Source organism: Chenopodium album, chromosome 14 (assembly GCF_948465745.1).
Source record: "Chenopodium album chromosome 14, dcCheAlbu1.1, whole genome shotgun sequence".
NCBI classification, from domain to species: domain Eukaryota; kingdom Viridiplantae; phylum Streptophyta; class Magnoliopsida; order Caryophyllales; family Amaranthaceae; genus Chenopodium; species Chenopodium album.
This window is the reverse complement of record NC_137847.1, coordinates 18,567,181-18,590,193: the sequence shown is the minus strand read 5'-3', so window position 1 is coordinate 18,590,193 and position 23,013 is coordinate 18,567,181. Positions and strand designations below refer to the sequence as shown.

At 36.2% G+C, this 23,013-nt stretch overlaps 5 protein-coding genes and 2 pseudogenes across 6 annotated transcripts; 4 read left to right on the top strand and 3 right to left on the bottom strand.

Moving 5' to 3' along the window:
- Window positions 1-452: 452 nt before the first annotated feature.
- LOC145579054 (uncharacterized) lies at window positions 453-2,794 on the bottom strand. The gene is made up of 6 exons (XM_081636331.1): window positions 2,646-2,794; window positions 2,464-2,568; window positions 1,248-2,284; window positions 1,010-1,147; window positions 825-905; window positions 453-734 (listed from the first exon to the last, which is right to left on the bottom strand). Exons 3-6 carry the CDS (start codon window positions 1,524-1,526, stop codon window positions 591-593), a joined length of 642 nt encoding a protein of 213 aa, XP_081492457.1. The 5' UTR covers window positions 1,527-2,284; window positions 2,464-2,568; window positions 2,646-2,794; the 3' UTR covers window positions 453-590.
- Window positions 2,795-3,529: 735 nt separating this feature from the next.
- On the top strand, window positions 3,530-4,916 carry LOC145579053 (NAD-dependent malic enzyme 59 kDa isoform, mitochondrial-like). Its single transcript, XM_081636330.1, has 6 exons — window positions 3,530-3,806; window positions 3,936-4,001; window positions 4,278-4,350; window positions 4,432-4,518; window positions 4,642-4,696; window positions 4,797-4,916. Exons 1-6 carry the CDS (start codon window positions 3,780-3,782, stop codon window positions 4,870-4,872), a joined length of 384 nt encoding a protein of 127 aa, XP_081492456.1. The 5' UTR covers window positions 3,530-3,779; the 3' UTR covers window positions 4,873-4,916.
- Window positions 4,917-5,057: 141 nt separating this feature from the next.
- Window positions 5,058-6,268, top strand: LOC145577878 (NAD-dependent malic enzyme, mitochondrial-like). Its single transcript, XM_081635300.1, has 3 exons — window positions 5,058-5,450; window positions 5,577-5,691; window positions 6,017-6,268. The coding sequence occupies exons 1-3, from the start codon at window positions 5,401-5,403 to the stop codon at window positions 6,266-6,268; spliced, it is 417 nt and encodes a 138-aa protein (XP_081491426.1). The 5' UTR covers window positions 5,058-5,400.
- A 639-nt stretch (window positions 6,269-6,907) lies between these two features.
- Window positions 6,908-8,660, top strand: LOC145577876 (short-chain dehydrogenase/reductase 1-like; annotated as a pseudogene).
- An 869-nt stretch (window positions 8,661-9,529) lies between these two features.
- On the top strand, window positions 9,530-11,336 carry LOC145580119 (short-chain dehydrogenase/reductase 1-like). 2 transcript variants are annotated; one of them, XR_014099284.1, is made up of 5 exons: window positions 9,530-9,662; window positions 9,751-10,000; window positions 10,267-10,430; window positions 10,536-10,678; window positions 10,765-11,336. XR_014099284.1 is itself a non-coding variant. In XM_081637471.1 (3 exons), the coding sequence occupies exons 1-3, from the start codon at window positions 9,628-9,630 to the stop codon at window positions 10,381-10,383; spliced, it is 402 nt and encodes a 133-aa protein (XP_081493597.1). In that variant the 5' UTR covers window positions 9,530-9,627; the 3' UTR covers window positions 10,384-10,489. The 2 variants fall into 2 exon arrangements, 1 of the variants encoding a protein (XP_081493597.1); XM_081637471.1 differs by lacking the exons at window positions 10,536-10,678; window positions 10,765-11,336 and having other exon boundaries at window positions 10,267-10,489.
- Window positions 11,337-12,413: 1,077 nt separating this feature from the next.
- LOC145580120 (putative threonine aspartase) lies at window positions 12,414-15,204 on the bottom strand. The gene is made up of 6 exons (XM_081637472.1): window positions 14,481-15,204; window positions 13,709-13,829; window positions 13,521-13,610; window positions 12,852-12,933; window positions 12,624-12,749; window positions 12,414-12,551 (listed from the first exon to the last, which is right to left on the bottom strand). The coding sequence occupies exons 3-6, from the start codon at window positions 13,529-13,531 to the stop codon at window positions 12,513-12,515; spliced, it is 258 nt and encodes an 85-aa protein (XP_081493598.1). The 5' UTR covers window positions 13,532-13,610; window positions 13,709-13,829; window positions 14,481-15,204; the 3' UTR covers window positions 12,414-12,512.
- A 749-nt stretch (window positions 15,205-15,953) lies between these two features.
- Window positions 15,954-22,025, bottom strand: LOC145577875 (bifunctional protein FolD 4, chloroplastic-like; annotated as a pseudogene).
- Between the last annotated feature and the right edge of the window lie 988 nt (window positions 22,026-23,013).

Below are 23,013 nucleotides of genomic sequence, written 5' to 3'. Positions count from 1 at the left end.
TGTTTTTAAGTAAGGTACAAATTATTCTGTCAGCTAAGTACAACATCATTTTTTTGTTTGTAATATATACAGAAACTTTATTTTCCTACATAATTATTTCACCTACAGTATTAACATCTTATGCTAATACAACAACATGTGGACCGGTTGTTATGACCCACTTCTTTTAAGTACTTTATCCACCCATTCTAGGGTACTGGGTTACAAATAAATCGTTGGGCCTTCAACTATCTCATCCTCAATTTCCAAATCCTTAACGATTTCATTTGTTCATATCAGACTAGGTACCTTTTTTAAAAACGGTAGACTAATTGCCCTTATCACAATTATAGCTTTTAATACCATTTTATTATATAAATAGTTGTTCTTGCTTATGCAACATAATCCGAGTTGGTTTCTCAATTCTCATTCATAAAAATACAATGACAATGTTCACGACCTAAATTGTACAATATACATGTTACACATAAATTCGAATATGTAATACAAGCATATTTCCCTACATTCAAATCTTTAACTCTGCAGCAATTGTACATGTTTACATCATTGCTTCATGTTACAGCCATTCAAACCTTCCTGCCTGATAGTAATCAACCCCCTTCATTAGATTTCGGAACTTGATTGGTAGGGGCATTACATCCATTGTGTACATGTTTCTTACACCCACGTAGGGCACATAGATCAGCATGCCTCCGCCTATCTTTACTTCTTGACACAAGTAGCTGAGATACATCCTTCATAAAACACAAATTTGACAACTTAGTTTGATCTTTTAATACTTGACAATTGTACATATTTTCCATTTTGAAATACAAACCACTTACAGCATACAATGGAAACTGTGGGGGTTCAAATGTGTCCCTTGCTACCCGAAGGTATCTCTCTCCATAAGCCACATCAATCAACTAATAATACAATATTTTCTTCACATTAACATTCTTTCATTAACCACTAAAGTCTCAATTGTAACTCAATTTTAAAACTGACTGACATTTGCAAGATCCCTTACCCCTACTTTTCCATAGTCGAAGGACACTGTTTTGTCTAGCTTCGCTGCAGTCCCAATCCTCTCCATGCTCCACACCTTAATTCTCGGAAACACATCCCACTCATTTGGGGTCAAATTCAGTCGGTCCAGGTAAAAAATCTGCACAACATATAATACAATTGACATTCTTTAACTTAGTACACAATAAAAAATTCTGAAATATTTTAACCAAAATTCACTTTATATCTGAGATACTCACCACCCCAAATATAGCACACCCTCCATAACCACCGGCAAATCCATTTGCATAAAACCACCTTGCAAAACTTGATACGCTTTCTATAAATTTTGATAGGACCAACTCACACCAATCATAGTTTGTGCAATCCATAGCACAGCTTAGAGCCGATAACAAATTTGAGGACAATCTCGGTGACTGTGTGGGACATAAGATCATCTGGAGAGCTATGATTAGGAATAATGTTTTGAATTCTTCTTCCTCATGTGCCTCAAAATGTCCCTCTAATCTATCCATCATATCTATTGTAACAGGGATGCCAACTGATGTGTATGTCCTTCCAAATTGTTGTTTTGGTTTCGTCTCCTAACTCCTACCATATTTTAATACAATTTTTTGAACCTTTGCCTGAACTTCCCCCTCCATGTCCTTTTTTGCGGGAAACGGTTGATGCCCACTAGGTATTCCTAACACCCAATGTACTTGGTTCTTTGAAAATTGGCAAATTCTACCGTTGGTACCTATTAGTGCCTTACTTATTGGATCAATACGGGTCATTATCCAATAAGCTAATTGTCGTGGTAGATTCATATTGGAAGCAAAGTGGAGTAGTCCCCCAAATCCCATCTCACTAACCCATCTCATTCTCCTTTCATCGAATTTATGACATATCCTCCCAAAGGATTCTACCCGACAATTCATATTTGGGGGCTGTAATTCAGTGAGGAACATAAATAATTGGATTCAACATGCAATCACATAAACAACACTTATATAAAGTTTATACACATTTTACATATTAGCACAATAAGAGCAATAAACTCACTCTGCTAATTGCCATAGAATACTGATGAATGACTTACCCTTTTGCTTTCAATAAACCACCCACACTTAGCGGAGTCATTCTATATTACCACAGCAACGACTATTAGAGAGATTTATCCATGAACAACAAATCTTGTATATCTCAATCAAATCTAAACAAATAACTTTACCGAAAATAGTTCAGGGTGCAAGTCAATTGATTTTGGGGTATTTCTCCTTCCAATAGGACCAATCTGCATTAAAAAAAAAAAACCAAATATTTAGGTCCTTGCAGCTAATTTCACCATAATTTTGCAGTCAAGTGATTCCCATCATTTTTAAACAACTCATAAGCTCATGCTATAACAATTGCTACTGCAATTTTTCAACACATGATTACCCACAGACCTAAAACATAACAATTACAACTTACATTTTGTTCATCGAAGCTTATTTCATCACCTCTGTTCTCCAACAATGAACGCCTCCATTTACCCAAATCAATGCCTCCCATTTACAGTCAGTGATGATACCATACCTGATACAACAAATTCAAATATCAATTAACCAATTATTTCTAAAACTACTACCTTTAATTGGATAACTGAGTATTACCTTCACGCTCACAGCTAAACAATTGCTTCCTCAAGGTCGATTTTGAGGAGACAGAGAAACAACTGAGGATTACAAACCCTAACGTACAACCTATTTTAGGAGTTCAACGTCGTTAAAATTTGAAACCCCTTCGTCAACTTACGTGCACTGTTGAGTCAGACAATACTTGGCAAAATGTACATGTCATTCCGTGGTATTGACCATGTTACCCTTACTGTATATGTAAGAAATACCATGAATGGGCCTAGATTAACATATTACAGCAATCAAATAGATTAATTGGAATTTGGCGCTAAATATGCTCAAAATTTGGGGTTGTGCAAAATAATTGCAATTTCATGGTTAACATTATCTACCTGCATCTTCTCAGCCCCCACCCCCACCCCTATACTTTTGGGCCATTTTGGGGGACACAAGCTGACCATGTGCTAAGTTAGTCGAGAATAAAATAGACATTGCAATTGTATAATTAACATTATCTACCTGTCCCCCTCCCCCCGCCCTCCTATCCACAAGCCTTGTCAGCAGTATTGACAATAGTATAGTTTGCAATTTGGACAAGTGTTTCTGAATTCATCTAGTATTCATATGAATGACCTGTGCTCCCTGCATTTATCTATTGACTTTCTTACTGCAGGCACCAGATATCTGTTGATATCTTTATTAGTGCAGTTGTGCAAAGGTGAATTTTTTTTACCTTTTGTGGTGGGGAATGTTTTAATGGCTGACTTTTATTTTTTATTATTATTATTATTTTTTTTTTATTTTTATTTCTGTACTCCACAAATTTCCATTATGCTTGCAGCTAGACTTCCCATGTACTATGCTGATCTGTATTTGCGAAAATCTATTCCAGTTTTCCACCTAGACATTTCTTACCACCAATATGCTTAATAGTTTCATGTTTTCTTTTGTCTCTAAATAATTCTCAAGTTGTGTCAAAAAAAAAAAAAAAAAAAGAATAATTCTCAAGTGATGGTAGAAATTTCAGTGAAGGGCAATGTTAAATGAGCACCTGACCATTCTGCTTGATTGTAATTCTATACATTGCAGGGGCTAGTAACGAAAGAGAGAAAGAATTTAGACCCATCTGCTGCACCCTTCGCAAAATATCCAGAAGAAACCAAGGGACTTATGGAGGGAGCTAATCTAGCTGAAGTGGTAAATCTTGCTCTCATGCTTTTAGAAATATCACTTTGTAAATTCTGCTGTAATAAGAAACACAGGAAGCTATGAATTGAAGCCTTCATGTTCTTCCATATCTTCTAGATATAAACTTCAAAATTTCAGGTTAGAAAGGTTAAACCAGATGTGCTTCTTGGTTTGTCTGGAGTTGGTGGCATCTTCAATGAAGAGGTGAGCCTATTATAAGGTCTTTTGAATTTTGTAGTAGGATTGAAATGGAGTAATGAGTCAATGGAAAATTCCTTTTGATCTCATCTTATTTATCATGAGATGTGAAAGGATCGTAAAACACATCTCTGAGATGGTTCCTGATATATTATTGTTTTCATGTTGGAAACTAATGTGATGCAAGGTGTCTTTTAGTTGCATTATGAAACTCAGTAGGTTTCCTAGACCTCGAGGCACTTTCTGTATCAAGCCTTGACTTCGTTATAATTCTTGACTTAGGTGCTGAAGGCCATGCGAGAGTCAGACTGCCCTAGACCTGCTATATTTGCCATGTCAAACCCTACGATGAATGGTTGGTCCTTTCCACCCATGGCCCTACTGCATTTTTATATTTTATTTTATAAAAAGTATCTAAACTTTCATCAATGAACAGATGAATGTACTCCTGCCGATGCTTTCAAGTATACCGGAGAACACATTATTTTCGCAGGTGGGAGTCCCTTCCAGAATGTAGACCTTGGTACGTACGGTTCAGCCATTTGAAAATATTCTGATATATTGGTTTACTCTACATGAAGATTTTATTTTCTTTGTATTGGACTGTTATGCCGTGTTTGACTGTTGTTGCTATCTGTAATTGCAGGGAATGGAAAAGTTGGTCATGTCAATCAAGCGAATAACATGTACCTGTTTCCTGGGTGTGTGACTGCGATTCATCTTTAGTTGCTTATGATACATAAATTTGACTTATGAGACTGCTAATTGCTCAATAAGATATTTATTAAACTTTTGCATCAGGATTAGATTGGGAGCATTGCTTTCAGGTGCTCGCTTAATTACTGACAACATGCTGCAAGCTGCTGCTGAATGGTAAATAAATTAACATATTCTTTCAACAAAAGAAATGGCATCTTTCCTAAGCTAAGTCGGACTGGTAGTGCTCCCTTCTAAGAAAGTTTTTGTTTTGTGGCCCACATATATTCACAAGGCAATACTTAAGCAAATAGAGTTCCAAGTTCTGCTATTCTATGTGTCATAAATACAAGTATATAACCCTACATCACTGCAACTCACCCACCATGCCACTATATCATCCCTGCAAAATTATGGATTTTTTTATGTTGAATATTATTCCCAATATCAGTACTTTGTTCCCTTGACTTCATAAGTTCTCCACTAGTTAACTAAAGAGTCTCAAAAACCTTTTATATATCTTGCAAGATAGGGAATAACTCATATCAATTTTGTTAGTACTTTATTATGTTGCTAGGCTGCTCAAAAGCCATGGCATATGCTTGATATGAAGCGTGCATAATTGGTATTGCTGAGGAGGTTAGCATGATCGTTAGCATAGTTCTCACTACATGTTAATTGCTGGTTTTTCTGCAATCTTGCTACCTACATGTCAGACGAGGAAATAAGCAAGGGTGTTTTGTATCCATCAATTGGAAGGTTAGCACCTCATTTGCTTAGAGCTTCATTCCCCCACCCCAAAACATTACGATTGTTTATGGTCTGTGAAAATACAAGGTATGACAGTAAACGACTAAACAGTCTAACACATGTTGCCAAATTCAGTATACGAGAAATTACAGCAGAAGTTGGAACTGCTGTACTGCGAGCAGCTATTGCTGAAGACCTAGCTGGAGGACATGGTGAAGTGGGGCGGAAAGAGCTCAGGTGTATGTCAGAGGTAAGATTATCACTTGTTACTTATCAGCAACTTTACCAGCTGAACCCGTATAGTAATTCCTCTTGGATCTCTTGAGGAGGCTCCCTGTTCTCTCTGCTTAGCTTTTCCTTTTCTTTTTTTGTGGTTCAGTTACTAAGTTATCTCTCTTTTCAATGCTACTTTTAAATGAAATGGATGCATGAGAAACATAATTGGTAGCAAAAAATTTTATCATCTCAAAATATACCATATGTCAGAAAAAAAAAGGAACCTCTCCCCTGAATATTACATAATGTATTTGCCAATCATTACTGCTGCCATTGTAACTGGTATTGATCAAATGCAGGAAGAGACTGCGGAATATGTGGTTTCCCATCTACAGCCCTCTTATACACGAGAAGTGAGGCCACGACGATCAACCCCTTCATCTGCTACATCAGTTGGACAATCCGTTCTAGCTGAAAACTGTAAGACTGTCTCAGAAGACAGTATTGTTGCAAATTGGAACAGAAAAATTGTACTCCCTCTGTCCCAAATTACTCGCAACGTTGTGACTTTTTGCACTATTCACACATCTCACTTTGACCATCTTTTTTAGCTATTATATGAAAATCAATGTAATCATGTAAGATATTGTTGGGTCTCTTTTAATGTATAGTTTCTTAATATAATTTTTTTTACAGTTTTTATAAATATATGATAAAACATATCGAATGTCAAACATATGCATCGGCAAGCATGTCCAGTCAAAATGTTGCAAGTAATCTGGGACAGAGGGAGTAGAACCATAGAAATGGGGAGTTGTGAAATTTTTTGCCATCTTCGTCTGTTTGAACTGAAACTATTGAAACTAGGATCCTTCTTTGTATAGAATTATATCTTCAGGTTGGGTCCATTTTACTTGAAATTATTTGTTTGCAGATGCAGTGCATTATAGCTTCTAACTGATTCTTGCTTTGCTTGTTAACTGACTATTATACATTAACACTTAATATATTTTCGGTACTTTGGTAGGATATGGTATTATGGGGTGTTTAGAGTCTGTATGGATCTGTGTTTATCATTCATGTGAAATGTGGTGGGATGCTGACGATTTATTTAACTATTTTTGATCTCGAGTACTTCTCAAATAGGCAAGCACTCACTCACCCCTAAATAAAAGGCCACATTTTTATGTAAAGGTCTTCTCAAAATAGCTCAATTACGTGAAAATGTGATTGAAGGACTATATGGTATCATGGATTCATGGTATGTTGATTCCTAAACAATGAGCCTTAATTTATATTAAATCATGGTTGTGTAAAGAATCAAGCTTATTGATTAAAAGCCAATTAAAACTCAAATATAAATTGAATGGCTCATTACTTGTATAGTTGTACATGACCTAAAAGTTGAATACCTATAATCGACAATTGTAACTAAATTAAATGAGAATCTGTTTTGTCTGTCTCACTCATGTCCCTTTTCTTTTATATCTTCTCCTTATTTATTTTTTGTGAGCACCAATTAAGCAAGAAAGAGCACTACGTATTTTTTGTGAGCACCAATTTGGAGTTGATGAAACCAGTAAGAGCACTACTCTTACTGGTTTCATCAACTCCAAATTTGGCAAGCTTGATATACTGGTACTATGGACTTAATTACTTGGTTCTGTTAATTTCAATACGTTTTTCGACTATTTAGAATAAGGTTGCGTACATCTGATCTCTATAGACCCTGTAAGTCGAGATGATGTATGCTCTTTTTAATTGTTTTGTGAAATGATTGAGGTAACTCAGTAATTAATTGGCACAATATTAGATTAATTATATTAGTACTTAAGTGTTATTGTTGGATAATGAAAACCTTTGGGATTTATAGGTGAACAATGTTGGGATTAATGGAATTAAGGCTGACTTTGATGCTTTAAAAGCAGCAAGTTTTGGCAGTGTAAGTATTCTCTGAGATAGTAATTTTTTCTTTATTTCCGAATGGATTAGGGATTACATATGTTCAATAACACCACTTTCATGTGAAAGATCAAGTCTGGGAAATGATCGTCTCAAACTAATTAACTTATTGTGAGACACGAGTGTAACATCTCAACCAAAAGCTTAAGTTGATGGTTGAGGCTCGGGAATATGTTATATACTCTATCAACGAGTACGTATAACTAAATATAACCCTTAGAAAAATAAATAAACTGTTATCTTAAAATTGAAACTTAACCTATTCTCACGAGTCACAATAAGACAATGAGTCGTGTAAGACCATCTCATACAAGACTTTGCCACCGATAAAAAAGTTCCCTAGAAAGTTTTTTTTTAATTGCAGTGATGTTTTTGATAACCGAAGTATATTGTAATAATATAGCCAGGAGCAAAGTTCAATTATGCTGAGATGATGACACAGACGTATGAACTCGCAAAAGATTGCTTAGAAACTTACTACTATGGAGTAAAGAGAACCACGGAAGCTTTGCTTCCTCTCCTCGAGTTATCAGACTCACCAAGGATCATCAATGTTTCCTCTGCTATGGGGAAGTTAAAGGTATTAACTTCTTTTTTTGCATATAAAACATCATCTACTGAGAAGCATACTCATCGATTAACTCGTACTTTTCTTTTTCACCCAGAATATACCAAATGAGAGAATCAAAGGAATCTTAGGTGATGCTGATAACCTTACAGAAGAACAAGTAGACGATATTCTGAACGAGTTACTAAGAGACTTTAAGGACGGTACATTCAAAGAGAAGGGCTGGCCTTCTACAATGGCAGCCTATATAGTGTCAAAGGCGGCTTTGAATGCATACACAAGAATATTGGCTAAGAAAAACCCGTCAATTATCATCAACTCTGTTTGTCCTGACTATGTTAAGACAGATATCAATGGAAACTTGGGACATTTAACAGTTGAAGAAGGGGCCGCGAGCCCTGTGAGATTAGCATTGGTGCCTCATGGTTCGCCTTTTGGTCTTTGTAAGAAATGAAGTTTCTTCAAATGAATAAAATGAATTACATGTTCTCATTCAAACTGATTTCAGATCAAGTGTTTGTTACCACTGGAATTCATTGATCACACTAGTACAAAAATGTATGTAGACTATAACTGAGTGTATGAATATTTTACATGACTTATTACTCGAATATGACCTGGATCAAGATGACAAACTTGAATTGAATCTACCTTTTGCTACCTGTAATCGACATTCAAAAGCAATAGAAATTAAATTTATTGAGTAATGCTGTTTTGTAACTTTTGTTTGTCTCTGCCTTTTCTTTTATTCCTTCTCTTATTACAAGCATATGTTTTGTGAGCACCATATCTCTTCTTGATTTGGTAGGTAATAGTGTAATACTAAAAAAATCCGAAGCAAAAAAAAAAAATGCCATGAAGACTTTTCACAAAAGAGGAAAAAAAAAAAAAAAGTTGTGGTGATTTGTCAAAAAAAAAAAAAAAACTTTGTGGTGTGGTAGAACTTGTAATCTCTATGTTTGTTTCTTACTAATATTTATTCAATGAATCAAAACTAATCCCCACTTGTTTTAGGACTTCTTGAAAATTATAATTTTATTTGATTTATATGGTAAGAAGAAGAACCTTGATCAGATTTAAATCATCATTTTAATTTCACCGTAGATAACATCAAATTAATTGTATACAACTGGTGTATTGTATATAATGTTACCATCCAAAATCAAGAACTTTATGCAAAATAAGTGACTTTATGAATACTACAATAAGCAAAAGTTGACCCACGACTATTTAGTATACTGATATAATAAAAAATGGCGTATTGATTAAGCACGTTGTAAAAAGAGATAGAAAGAATCTATATTATTAACATGAAACGACAATCATAGTCACATTATTGGCCCTCCAATGATCCAATCTCCATCAAATACCTGACATAAGGAATAACACTTATAATAAGAGACCCAGCACAGCAACACTATCCTGTTCAGCGGGAAAATAATGGCTGAATCATTCAACTTTCTTGCTGAAAAAAGGTCCTTTAAATTTTTTCTTTGTTGATTACATTTGCTAATGAATCATTTATCTGGATTAAAATTCTGGGTTTATTTGTTAATTATGCAGATATGTAGTGGTAACAGGAGCAAACAAAGGAATTGAGCTAGAAATATGCAAACAGCTTGCTTCTCAAGCAGTGGTGGTACTTCTAACTTCAAGTGATAGAAAGAAAGGATTAGAAGCCCTTAATGATCTCATTAAATCCAGAATTAGCGCCGATAATCTTCTTTATCATCAACTTGATGTTACTGATACCATCAGTATTGCTACTCTTACTGGTTTCATCAACTCCAAATTTGGCAAGCTTGACATACTGGTAATATTGATTTACTTGTTTATGTTAAATTTAATACGTATTTCATTTTTTTAGGATAAGGTTGTGTACATCTGATATTCTGATCTCTATAGACCCTGTAAGTCGATGTATATGTGCTCTTTTTAATTGGTTCGAGAAATGATAGAGGTAACTCAATAATTAATTAGCACAATAGCTACATATGAGTATTTGTAGTATTATTAGATCAAATATATTATTAGAACGAGTTGTTTTTGTTGGATAATGAAAACCTTGGCCATTTGTAGGTGAACAATGCTGGGATTGGTGGAGTTGTGGCTGACTATGATGCTTTAAAAGAAGCAGGTTTTGGCACTCTTAAGTATTCTCTGAGCGAGTATTTTTCTTTGTTTCCAAGCAGATGATGATTTTTATTTGTTCAATGTAATCTCTAAAGTGACAATTAAATCATGTAAGACTATTTCACACAAGACTTTGTTCTTGATAAAATAATGTCTTATAAAGTCTGTTTATGCACGTAGTAATGTTTATGGTAATCGATATTGAAATAATGTAGTCATCTCGAGTACCGAACAATATTGCTGAGATGATGACAAAGACATATGAGCTTGCAAAAGAATGCTTGGAAACAAACTACTATGGAGTAAAGAGAACTTGAAGCTCTGCTTCCTCTCCTCGAGTTATCAGACTCACCTGAAGGTACATACTCGCATTTCCCTTTATATGTATAGAATCTCATCTTCTGAGGAATGTATCATCTTTTATACTATTTCATTTCCTCACAGAATATACCAAATGAGAGAATCAAACAAATCCTAGGCGATTCCGAGAGCATTAAAGACGATACATTCTGAATAAAAAGTAGACGATAGTATTCTGAACGAGTAGACGATACAGAAGAAAGAGTAGACGATATTCTGAACGAGTTGATGACAGACTTTAAAGACGGTTCATTAAAAGAGAAGGGCTAGCCTTCTTATATGACATCCTATATAGTGTCAAAGGCAGCTTTGAATGCATATACACAAATGGTGGCCAAGAAATATCCGTCAATCATCATCAACTGTGTTTTCCCTGGCTATGTTAGGACAGATATCAATGAAAACATGGGAAGAAGGGGGCGCGAGTCCAGTGAGATTAGCATTGCTTCCCCATGGTTCACCTTCTGGTCTTTTCTTTTTAAGAAATGAAGTTTCTTCATATGAATAAAAAGAATTACATATTCAAACCGATTTCTGATCAAATGATTGTTAGATTTGTTACCACTGAAATTCACCACTAGACAAAAATGAATGTAAACCATAACAAATGTATGAATATTTTACATTACATATCTATATGTTTTCCATTCAAGCTTATCCCACAACAGCTTTTGGCATGCTGTCTTGTAACTTTATGATATCTGCTTGTAAATTTTGTATGACTACAAACATTACAGTCTCATCACTTACACAGGTAATTGATCAAGAAAACTAATAACACCCTATTAGTTTTGCATCCTTCGCCATAGTTCATGTTGTTTTGGCTATTAGTCAAAGGTGATGTTGGGTGCACCAAATCGTAGTTTATGCTTATAAAGCCAATTTTTCCTAAATTGAATGGTTTTATATGGAATACAATAGTTGAACGACTGTCTAATGAATTGATCCAATTTGCATTTTTCCACAGGTTATACCGGTACATTGTCCCTGGTTCTCAATGTTTAATAGTGATCACACTTTGACCAAAGATATTGCAATCACAGACTACGGAAGAGAATGTAAAGAAATGATAACTGCCAAGGGAACTGAAACTTCAGCTTCCAATTGTAACATTGATTTTGGCTTCAAAGTGGTCTAACCCTTTCATGGTCTGCAGTTTCTTGTTCCGTAAAATTGTAACCTGCAGAAAGCAAATTATGAAGTAAATTTTACAAGAACCTACATGAAACTATTATGAAGTAAAAATGCTACGTAGCACTTTTCAAGGACTCAGTTCATTATGGAGTTGATAAGGATGAAAAAAAAATGTTACGCTTACTGTAATCTCTTAATGCTTCATTGTGCCACCAATCAAAAGGTCAGAATCTGGCAGAAACTAGCAGCTTGACATTTCAGCTCTATCCTGTCAGTTTTATTGAACTTTCCCAACTCTCTCTTTTAGTGTAATTCTTTGATGTAGGAATAATAGTTTCTATAATTAATAGTCTAAATTGTTATACTCATTCACAGCACACCAGGAAAGTGAGAGGTGAAACAAGGAGATCCACACTCCGTATATAGAGCAGCAAACACTAAATGAAGAATTATTCAATTGAATTAGCTACTTTATCATATATTTGTTTCTCCTGTGCAGGAATTTAAGTAGGATCAGGGATGGGATTGAGTAGAACTGAAAAAAGAACCAGCTTAACTGAAGATGGACTGGATGACCAAAAGAAGCAACTCCAAATTCAGTGCCTTCATTGCAATACCAGCATTGGAGGCTCCAGAGGCAACGTGTCCAACACGATCAATACATATGACTCCAATGGTGTCCATGATGCAGTCTTCTTCTATTGCCCCCAATGTAGAGGACTTAACATCCCCAATCCCTACAAAAGCATCACAGGTATAAGCTTCCACATCCAGAGCACAAATCAGTACTGTTTGTAGAAAAGACTTACCATATAATAACTCTTTTTTTTCTGAGATCCACTGCTAGGAAGTATTGCTCCTATCTGTGTCTTGGCAGCGTCAAACATTGCTTTATACTTGCACCATTGTAATTTGGTTCTTTCAGTCAATAACCACTGTATCCATAAGATGAAAAGTCACGCTATACACATTTAGAACCAGAGAGAATAACCACCCTTTTGAGATAGAAACTATTTTTAGGTGGTAGAGGGAAGAACCTTTTCAGCCTCTATTACTGTGTCAGCACAGATAATGCTCTTTGATTTTGCCCACTTATGAGCACCTTCACCAACTAAGAAGCTGCAAAAAGACCAAATAATATACAACTCAAAAACAATTTAAATGAGATTAGCCCTTAGTGCTCATCATAATATACAATGTAAAAGACCAGAGACACCTCTACACACTAAAAGCATAAGGGAGACTATTTTTTTTCTTTCTTATTTTGCTTGATGGGGAGGTCTTCACCAATTCCTTTTTCGGTTTTTCCATACAGAAGGAACCCCTTCATATCAAGCCCTTATTGAAATTCTCTCTGTTTCTTCTCTTAAAGACCTTTGAAGCCTTGATGATGGAGTTTGTGGACATAGACAGCCAATAGATATATAATGTGTAAGAATCTTTCAGACAGAGGATATAACTAGGAGCTACATATACAAGTCAAAATAGAGGATGACTTCCTAGCAGTGAACTACCCTATAGTGACCCCATATTCCATACTATCTATTCAAACCATAGATGATACCTAATACAAAAAGGTCCCGATTAATTAATATTGAAGGCTTAAGTCATGCTCTAGAAATCATATGGCCTGCTTATAAACTTCCATACTCGACTGGAGAGTACAAGTTTTGTAATAAAAGAAGACAAGAGTAGAAAATCATTACGTTGGTGGCATTCGGCCAAGCAATGAAGGTCCCGTCTTTTGTTCCTTGATTAAGCAAGGGGCAACTTGGATGGGATTTCGAACACCTAATCTACAAAAAAAGGAATGGATGAAAAAATAAGAATCAGGAATTAAAATGAATAAAAAAAATTGGACAACCTGAAAATGCTTAAATCAGCATTTAGATACCTGGAACTGCTCCAACAGCAGCAAATGCCCCAGATTCACCATCCATGATGCTAGCATCACATTCAACATGGCCATCCTCTGTCAAATTTGAGCCACGACAAGCATTTGTGCTGGGATCATCCTTTAGAAAAGAAAATTACGTAAATAAAATGGAATACCTGATGAATCTATGCTTCTCCCATCTAGAAAGAATGACTCAATGAATATATTAGCATTAACATCAGGAACAAAAATAATTTCTCATATGTTTTTCCCATAAGTTCAAACAACTTCATTAAGTAGACAATCATGTTGAAAATGGGATATTTACCATAACAAAAAGTTGGGTTTAAGGATAAAGGATTTTGAGATAAATCAAGTGCTATCATCCTTAACAATGGCATAAAGATGATGAATGAAGGATCTTAATATAATAATACCATTGTTTCCATGAAAAACAAAGTAATTAACAATCCAATAGATGATCACGAGAAAGCATAGCTTAGAGTGCATTCTATTTACCCGATCTTCACTCATGTGAACTTATTACTAAATATAATTAAAAATTATACTCTATGCTTGGCAACCTTTATCTGAATTTAATTTGAACATATTAGTCTTAAAATAAGTGAAATTAAGGTGATCATAAAAGGGCCTTGATGGATTATAACTAGTACTCAATAGTCATTAGATAGTCCCTCCATTAAATAAAACGTTTGGTAAAGGATGCATAGCTACACACTACAAGAAAACCTCAAAGTGTATGTGAAACCACAGAAATAAGCAAGATTACCTCCAAAACTCGAATCGCTGATTCAACTGCATCAACACATTCACTAGAATCCTAAGTCGAATTTGAGAAAGAAGAATTAGTTCCAATGGCATTAGCATAGAAATTACTTTGTATTTCACAAGAAACCATTTTTAATAATCCTTTATCCTATAAAAGTAAACCCTTGTTCCATAAATCAAAGCAATCATGCACTGGCAGATAATGCGAAGTTTAAGCATTGAACAAGTCACAGGATATCATATGCAATTCTTCCCCCTTTTTGGGGGGATTAATCAATTCTAAATAAGGTTCCCAAATGAAAAATCATCTCAACAATTATCTAAGAATTCCAAGTTCATCAAAAAAGCTTAATAGAAGCAACGAATGATGTAAAAAAGGAAGAAAAAAGGAGAGAGAAAGAGGAAGATGTAAAAATCTTGAGAAGAATGGAAGCAGCGGCAAGGCAAGCTCGATTCATGGCGGATCTGAGAGGCTTCTCGTTGGAAGGAGCATGGAATCCGGCGCCAACATGGACTGCGACGAAAAACGGGGGACTTCCTTCGTCCTTCTCCACTTCCGCCATGCTTGCTCTATGCTCTTTGCTCTTTGCTCTTTGCTCAGTAGACTACAGTTTGAGCGCCAGGATTTTGCATCTACTCCTTTCGTTGGCATCGGGGCTAGCCCCCATTTTACTTTTTGGACCCTTGTTCCTAAGGCCTGGGTTTGAAATCAGGAATAAAACTAGAATGAAAAAATATGTATGGGTTTAGACTTTACAAGCTTAACACAGGCACGTGTTCGATTTTTTGTTCAAAAATGAATATTGTGTGTTTGGATTTTTTCAAAATTTAAAAGTTCATGTAAATATGTAATATAACTAGTGGCGGGCAAGAATGCTAGCCTCGGCATCCAAAATCAAAATCAAAATTAGTTTGGACTTGGCAGAATTGACATTAAAACAAGTGGTTTCGGTCTTTCCAGGGTTTACAATGATAATTAAATTGATAATTAAATGAGATTACCTTGACAGATAAAGGGTTATTGTATTGGATTATTCTTGTCAAAATAAAAGGAGAGGGGCCACTCAAATAAACAAATGGGTTTCACACACGCAACACAATTTCATTTGTAATTTCCTATATATACTGATATATGACATATTCTTGCAACGATAATCATGGGATCAAACTTTGTATTGCAACAAACAGGTTTGGTAGGAAGAAGAACTGCAGATGCATCCAACCAATATGTATTGGGCAAGATGGAGTTAAACCTACAGGATCTACTTCTCGGCATTTGGGAGCAATAAAGTGCCCCAAATGATAATCGATTGTGTTTCTTATCATGGATTGTTATTTGTTGTCGTAACAGTGATGATTCCCACATCTTTGTGAAAGCCACACTTAGGGGAGCAAAAATAAGGAGTAGCAAAGCAATTGGGCTAACATGTAAATTGCTTTCTACCTTCCTAATCTAAAACTATCAACACTATTATCAGTTGAAATTGTGCATCCTTTTTGCTGAACTGAGAGTATTTGAAAGAAGCATAGCAATGGTCATTGGTCCAACGCCTCCAAGAATAGGGGTAACAGCAGAAGCAACCTTGACAACCTCTTCATAGAAAACAACTCCAACTAATCGATATCCTTGAGGACTTGCTGGATCCTGTTGTTGCATATAAAATCTTAGCAAAATTATATGAAACTATCTCAGACTAACTAACTAAAATTTTTAATGTGATGTTGGTACTAATTCTATTGATTTAAATTAGGATTATTAGGGATACACTGACACTTCCTAATTTACTTCTAATCTTTATAATGCACATGTGAGAAATATAACCTATCATATTTAATTTTGATAATTCATGAAACTTGCATAAACTGCTAATATATTTATTCAGTTATTCTCTAATCTAAATTACGACATGCCCAATACGAAGGTAGTTAAGCACATAAGATTCTCCAGGTTTACCTCAACTGGATTGATCCCAACATCGATGATAGCAGCACCAGGCTTGATCGAGCTACCCCTAACCATGTTTGCTTGTCCCACAACAGAGATGATAATATCTGCTTCTTTTATAATATCCTCTGGATTGTTTGTTCTGGAATGAACTATGGTAACAGTAGCGCCTTCCCTCTGCAAACAATAAGTGTTCTAAAGGTCATATTTGATAGAAAGAAATGTTCAATAAACATGATTCGATCGATTTCATGCATACATGAAAAATAACTAACACTTAAAATTTACCTGAAGCAAAAAAGCAGCCGGCATCCCAACTATATTACTCCGGCCAATCACAACAGCCTTTTTCCCTTTTATTTGAATTCCATATCTATGCAACAACTCAATAAATCCTTTGGGTGTACATGGGACAAACAAGGGTTCCCCACCCCGCATGGCAAGACGGCCGATATTCAAAGGGTGAAATCCATCAACATCCTTTTCAATTCCAATAGCATTCAAAATTTTCTCCTCATTCATGTGCTGCAAAAGCATGTATATATTTTTTATCAGCATATACCGGTAAAAAAGTTAGTACATTAGACAGCCACCTACATGGATGCCTTATCATTGAAGTGCACACTACATAGTCAGCATCCTTTCAAAAACTAATTATTGAGTAATGGAGCAATAAGCCTTATTTTCACTGTAGTGGATTTTAATGGCTGCAAGAACAAATTTCTACTGAAAATTTCTATATAATTAGGACAATACAAGTAGGTACAATAGTGAAGAACTGCATTTTACCAAGTAACAAACACCTTAAGCAGCATCCATCTTGTGATAAGGTGTGTTATACTATTATAGTTACACTACTACACAAAGAATTAACATGGAACATGATAATACTGACAAATTAAAGCAATCCTTTTTGAATTTATCCCCAACAAAGCAACAGTAGGAAAAGCTTTAGTATTACTATATAATATCAACATAAACAGAAGAAAATATGTGAGACGGGAAGAATCAATTCATTCCAAGAAGCATACCGAAGGCAGAGGTAACTGAACAAGTATTGCATGGACTGAAGGATCTTCATTGAACCTAGAGATAGAGTTCAGCACTTCCTGCTCTATTGTATCTTCTGGAAAATGAGCTTCAAAAGAATTAATCCTCACTGCATCACAAGCTGTTAGAATATATGGCAATATATTCTGGTTGACTTTGTATATAACTAATTTGGTTAGTGTATATGAAACAGTTTATATGCATCAGCCCATGGGTTTTCGTGACAAAAGTCACCCTGATCATGTATGTCTATTACGAGGTTCTCTCTATGGTCTCAAACAGGCTCCTCGAGCTTGGTATCAGTGGTTTGCAGATTTTGTCACCTCTACTGGATTTGCTAACAGGAAATCTGATAATTCTCTGTTTATTTTGAGACAGGGAACTGATACTGCTTATATCCTGTTATATGTTGATGATATCATTCTTACAGCATCTTCTGATCGTCTACGGACAAGTATTATGGATCTTTTGAGCACCGAATTTGCTATGAAGGATTTAGGTTCTTTGAGTTTCTTTTTAGGCATTGCTGTGACTCGTGATGCTAATGGTATGTTCTTATCTCAGACACAGTATGCTTCTTCTATCATTGACAAGGCAGGCATGTCTAACTGTAGTCCTTGTCCGACACATGTTGACACGAAATCCAAGCTTAGTGCTTCTCATGATGCTCCGTATGGGGATCCAACTAAGTACAGGAGTCTTGCAGGTGCTCTTCAGTATCTGACTTTTACTAGACCTGACATTTCTTATGCAGTTCAGCAGGTCTGTCTTCATATGCATGATCCGCGCAATGCGCACATGGGAGCCTTGAAGCGTATTATACGCTATCTACAGGGCACTTTGTCTTTTGGTTTGCATCTGTATAAGTTCTCTATTAATAAGCTTGTTGCTTATACTGATGCGGATTGGGGGGGATGCCCCGACACCAGGCGATCTACTTCAGGTTACTGTGTATATTTAGGGGATAATTTGATTTCTTGGTCTTCTAAATGGCAACCTACTTTATCTAAGTTTAGTGCAGAGGCTGAATATCGTGGGGTTGCTAATGTGGTATCTGATTCCTGTTGGATCAGAAATTTGTTGCTAGAGCTCTATTTTCCTATTCATACAGCAACTATTGTTTATTGTGACAATGTGAGTTCCATCTACCTCTCTGGCAATCCGGTACAGCATCAACGCACGAAACACATCGAGGTGGACATTCATTTTGTTCGTGAGAAAGTCGCTAAGGGCGAGGTACGAGTTTTACATGTCCCTTCTCGGTATCAGATTGCAGATATTTTTACAAAGGGGCTTCCCCGAGTTCTATTTGATGACTTCCGTGCCAGTCTTAGCGTCCGTGAATCTCCCGCTACAACCGCGGGGGTGTGTTAGAATATATGGCAATATATTCTAACACAAGCTTTCTTCTTATTACGAACATACGTTGTAGAGTCCTTTCTATCCCCAACAAGGATCACAGCCAACCCCGAAACAATACCGGTAGCTTATTTCATTCTTGCTATTTCGACACCTATCTCCTCCCTAATTTGCTTTGCCATCGCTTTACCATCAATAACTTTTGCAGAACCCTCGGTTTCCAATTTAGCTGTAATAGGAGCTTACAATGAACCATTAAATGGAAATTTAGAAGTATAACTAACTACATCATTTCAATAAATTCAATTACATATTACTTTGTAAGACAAATATTTAATACACCATAATTTTTTTCATTCAATTGATTAATATAATTTAAAATGATGAATCTATAAAATAATGGATTTGTACTACACAAATTATTATTGAATGGGAATTTTGATTTTTTTTTTTAATACTTTAATTGGTTTCTTGCTTAATTCTAATACGTACGAATAGCTTAGTAAAAATATGAAGAGAGTTTAGAAACATAGCATAACATCATAAATACTTTATCTGTACATGTAATCATGTAAGATAATTTGATTAAATTATTTGTATTTGTATCTCCAATACTTTCATATAATATCATAATTTAGGGAAAAAAAATTGACTAAATATCAAAACGGGGTTATCATTCCAGCCCATAAAGTGTAATGCACAATTTTAAATACTTATTTGATTAATAAAAAGAAAATTTTATACTAATTTATCATTGAATTTTTAAAACACTCATATGGCCTAATATGGTTTTAATATACTCATTTGTTTAACTGACTCTTTCGTTATATTTCACGTTTCATTTCATTATATACGCAAAATAAAAAGATAATAAATATGTTATAGATGTATTTTATCTATGCTATTTTTTAGTACAATTTTTTTTTTCTTTTATTGATTAAATTTAGTGAAATAATTATGCATGGCCATGAGACCTACTCTAGTTTTTATATATATATATATATTAATGTTAGTCTTTGGTTAATGTTTTAAAAGTTTGACTATAAATAGTTAAAATGGGACTATCAATATAAAGCAGTGGGAGTAAATTAATTAGTTAAGATTACATATTTTATTGGAGACTTTAGAGTATACTTGCTAAAAAAAGATGCGTTATTAATAAGGGTAAAAATAGTTGCAACTTCATATATTTACTTTTCAATGGAAGTCATTGATGAGTTTTGTCACGGAAAAAACATTACAAAATATGCATATTTGACGGGGAAAAAAAATTAAAATTTGTTCATAATTAATATAATTACCTGTTGTTTTAGCAAGTAACATGCATATTTTGTAATTTTTGTAACTTTTTTAATTTGTGCACAGTGTATTTTTTGTAAGTTGTGCGAAATGTATTACAAAAACATAACTTGTGAGAAATGTATTACAAAAATAACACGTCATAAAATATGCTCATTTGTGCGAAATAAGTATCTAGATTTTTTGTTTCCTTATTTATACAAAAAGATCAATTTTTTTTTGTTCATTTATACCTTAAGAGTTAAGACTCATTTTATCTCTTCTATCACACTCTAAATTCATACATATAAGATACTTCTCCCCTATTCTTTTTACTTGATCCGCTTTCTTTAGCTTGCCATATCTACCCTACAAGGGCGCCAGATCCATGGTTATCGTCGATTTTATGCTCCAAATGCTTTGTGATATTGTCCATTCACTACAACAAATTGACTCTTGCGCCACGAATTATACCATGGGAATATAAAATTCGTGGCATAATCGGGAAAAATAAGTTCAATTATAAACTTGATATGACAGCAAATATTATGCGACAGGAAAAATGAGTTCGTGGCTGTTTTGGGTGTTTTTGTCCCTCGAGAAAGTTACAGCTCGAAGACTGGTCCGGCGTGGTCCGTACCTGCAAAACACGAAGACTTCGGTAGGTAGAAGCTCCGCCTCCAACGATAAAGTTAGAACATTTAGGAGAATGTAAAGAGTGCGGAAAGGTAAAAGTAAGATCTTTTCGGATTCCGAGATCAGGTGTTTTCTCTAATGTAAGAGAATGTAGTGTAGGCTGTAATAAATTGTAGATGTCCCCAAAATGGGGGGAATCTCCCTATTTATAGGGTCATTGGTAAATATGCCCCTAATTAGGTCACTCTGACCTACTTCTGATAGGCTGCGCCGAATTACAACTTTCTTGGGATTTGGGCCCTAAAGGCCGTCTTTTTTCCTGAAGTCTGGGAATGCCACGTGTCAAATGTGAATAGGTCCAGTTTGAACAAATCCAGGGCTAACAAGTGTCACCTTCTGATTTGCCCACGTGGCTTGGGTAAAAATTACCCAAAATATTTGCCCCTCATAGATGTGATGTGGCACGCCACGTGACATCTGTGACACGTGTCACTCTGCCACTGGTTGGATTTTAACTGTGAATTTTAACTTTCACATTCCTGGGAAATTACGAAAATGCCCCTGTATTTACCCCTCTATAAATACAGGTTTACCCCTTTCTTTTTAGACGTTTCCAAAAAGCTTTTAGAGAGAGAAAGTTAAAGGGTTCTAGAGAGAGAAACTCTAACCACCGTCTGTGTTAAACATAAACAACTCCTTTTTTTACCATTTGCCCATCCGGTTAGCAACCGCTTGTGCTATATACAAGCAAAATCACTTTTAACCCGCTTGCTGCAGCCGGTCAACGCTTGACCCCTTTTAGAGTCAGATTTTAAGGTACCGTCTCTACCCCCTTCAGCTTATTCTTGATTTTTCCGTTTGTATACTTTCATTCAATAAATGGATTCATCACCAACACACACGGCACAACCTAGGTCAATAGTCAGCCAATCTACTGGTACGGCTGAGTCTAGGACTAGGAGTGCCGGCTCTGGGTGCATGAAGCAATTTTGTACATGCCCCAAACCGTTCGTCTCTGTGTCCGTGCAGGACACAATGGCTAGAACCAAACAAACAGCCACTAGACGGCGAAGGAGAGACGGTACATTGGAAGTACCGTCTGATGAAGTGACCCCGGTTGAGGGGGAAGACATGCAAGTTGACTCGGGGGAATACTCCCCGTTTGGAATCCCCAGGACCCCAAGTAACTGAGGGTAGAGATGGTGAGGAGGCCATCTCCAATGCTGGACTTGAAGAAGTTGATCCCGAATTAAGATGGAGACAGGGAGGAAACCGCATCTGCCTCGGGGTTAGACGGTGAAGAAGTCTCTCAGGAGAGAGACGGAGGAAGCACCGCCTCAGGGTCAAGCTTTGAGGATTGTAGCGATGCCCCCCTATCCCCGCTTGAGGATAGTGAAGTAGAGGAGAGAAAGAATTAGAGTGAAAAGGCGGATCCCTTCAAAATTCACGTCTCTGCTAAAGAGAGAATGAGTATGGAGAAGGAACTTGAAAACTTTACACTCAAAAGGCCCCTTGGTGAAGGGTATAGGATCCAGGTGCCGCCTGAGTTGGGCACCATTTCCTGGAAGGATGACCAAGAAAATGCCAACAGTTACTTCGGCTGCTATGAGGCGACATTTTTGGCCGGTCTCCGATTCCCCTTGCATGATGCTGTGAAGGCCATCTTGCAGGGGTATGACTTGGGTGTCTAGCAGTTGTCCCCAAATTTATGGGTTAAAATTTTGGGGTATGTCGCCACCTGTGAGATGCAGGGCCTGCACCCCGGCTGGGAGGCATTTGCTCACATGCACTATCGTAGCCGCAACCCAGGCGGCTGGAGGGCGTGGTATACTTTGACCACCTACCCCCAGTACCAGGTGACTTTAGACAAACCGTCTAAGTGGGACAATTGGAAGCACCGGTTCTATCTGGTTTCTACCCCCACACGGCGTGAGAACTACGAGCTCCACCGATATAATAAAAAACCCGACCTTCTAGGTCAAAAATGTAAGTTCCCCGTTATCCCAGATGAGGACTATGAAAAAATCATAGAGGCGGGGTTCTTTGAGCTTACAACAAACACCCTCTCAACCAGGGAACTAATAAGTGTCATAAACACAATGAGTGGTTAAGGGATGAGGCGTTCTTGTCCACCTACGGGCTAAGCACAATGTTTACAAAGCGTAGGTCTACTGTGCATCCGGTGACTTGTCGTTTCTATTGTTTCTTTGACCATCTTGTTATTCTATTGAATTGTCTGTTTGTCTTTTGCAGAAGAAGCTTTGAG

Coding starts and splice junctions, on each gene's coding strand:
- LOC145579054 (XM_081636331.1), bottom strand. CDS start 1,526: ATGATGGATAGATTAGAGGGACATTTTGAGGCACATGAGGAAGAAGAA. Junction 1,148..1,247: donor GGTGTGCTATATTTGGGGTG/GTGAGTATCTCA, acceptor TATGTTGTGCAG/ATTTTTTACCTGGACCGACT. Junction 906..1,009: donor TCGACTATGGAAAAGTAGGG/GTAAGGGATCTT, acceptor TTGTATTATTAG/TTGATTGATGTGGCTTATGG.
- LOC145579053 (XM_081636330.1), top strand. CDS start 3,780: ATGGAGGGAGCTAATCTAGCTGAAGTG. Junction 4,351..4,431: donor GTCAAACCCTACGATGAATG/GTTGGTCCTTTC, acceptor ATCAATGAACAG/ATGAATGTACTCCTGCCGAT. Junction 4,697..4,796: donor AACATGTACCTGTTTCCTGG/GTGTGTGACTGC, acceptor CTTTTGCATCAG/GATTAGATTGGGAGCATTGC.
- LOC145577878 (XM_081635300.1), top strand. CDS start 5,401: ATGTCAGACGAGGAAATAAGCAAGGGTGTTTTGTATCCATCAATTGGA. Junction 5,451..5,576: donor TTGTATCCATCAATTGGAAG/GTTAGCACCTCA, acceptor TGCCAAATTCAG/TATACGAGAAATTACAGCAG. Junction 5,692..6,016: donor AGCTCAGGTGTATGTCAGAG/GTAAGATTATCA, acceptor GATCAAATGCAG/GAAGAGACTGCGGAATATGT.
- LOC145580119 (XM_081637471.1), top strand. CDS start 9,628: ATGGCTGAATCATTCAACTTTCTTGCTGAAAAAAG. Junction 9,663..9,750: donor AACTTTCTTGCTGAAAAAAG/GTCCTTTAAATT, acceptor TTAATTATGCAG/ATATGTAGTGGTAACAGGAG. Junction 10,001..10,266: donor TTGGCAAGCTTGACATACTG/GTAATATTGATT, acceptor GGCCATTTGTAG/GTGAACAATGCTGGGATTGG.
- LOC145580120 (XM_081637472.1), bottom strand. Junction 12,750..12,851: donor CAGTAATAGAGGCTGAAAAG/GTTCTTCCCTCT, acceptor TTATGGATACAG/TGGTTATTGACTGAAAGAAC. Junction 12,552..12,623: donor AAAAAAAGAGTTATTATATG/GTAAGTCTTTTC, acceptor ATGCTTTTGTAG/GGATTGGGGATGTTAAGTCC.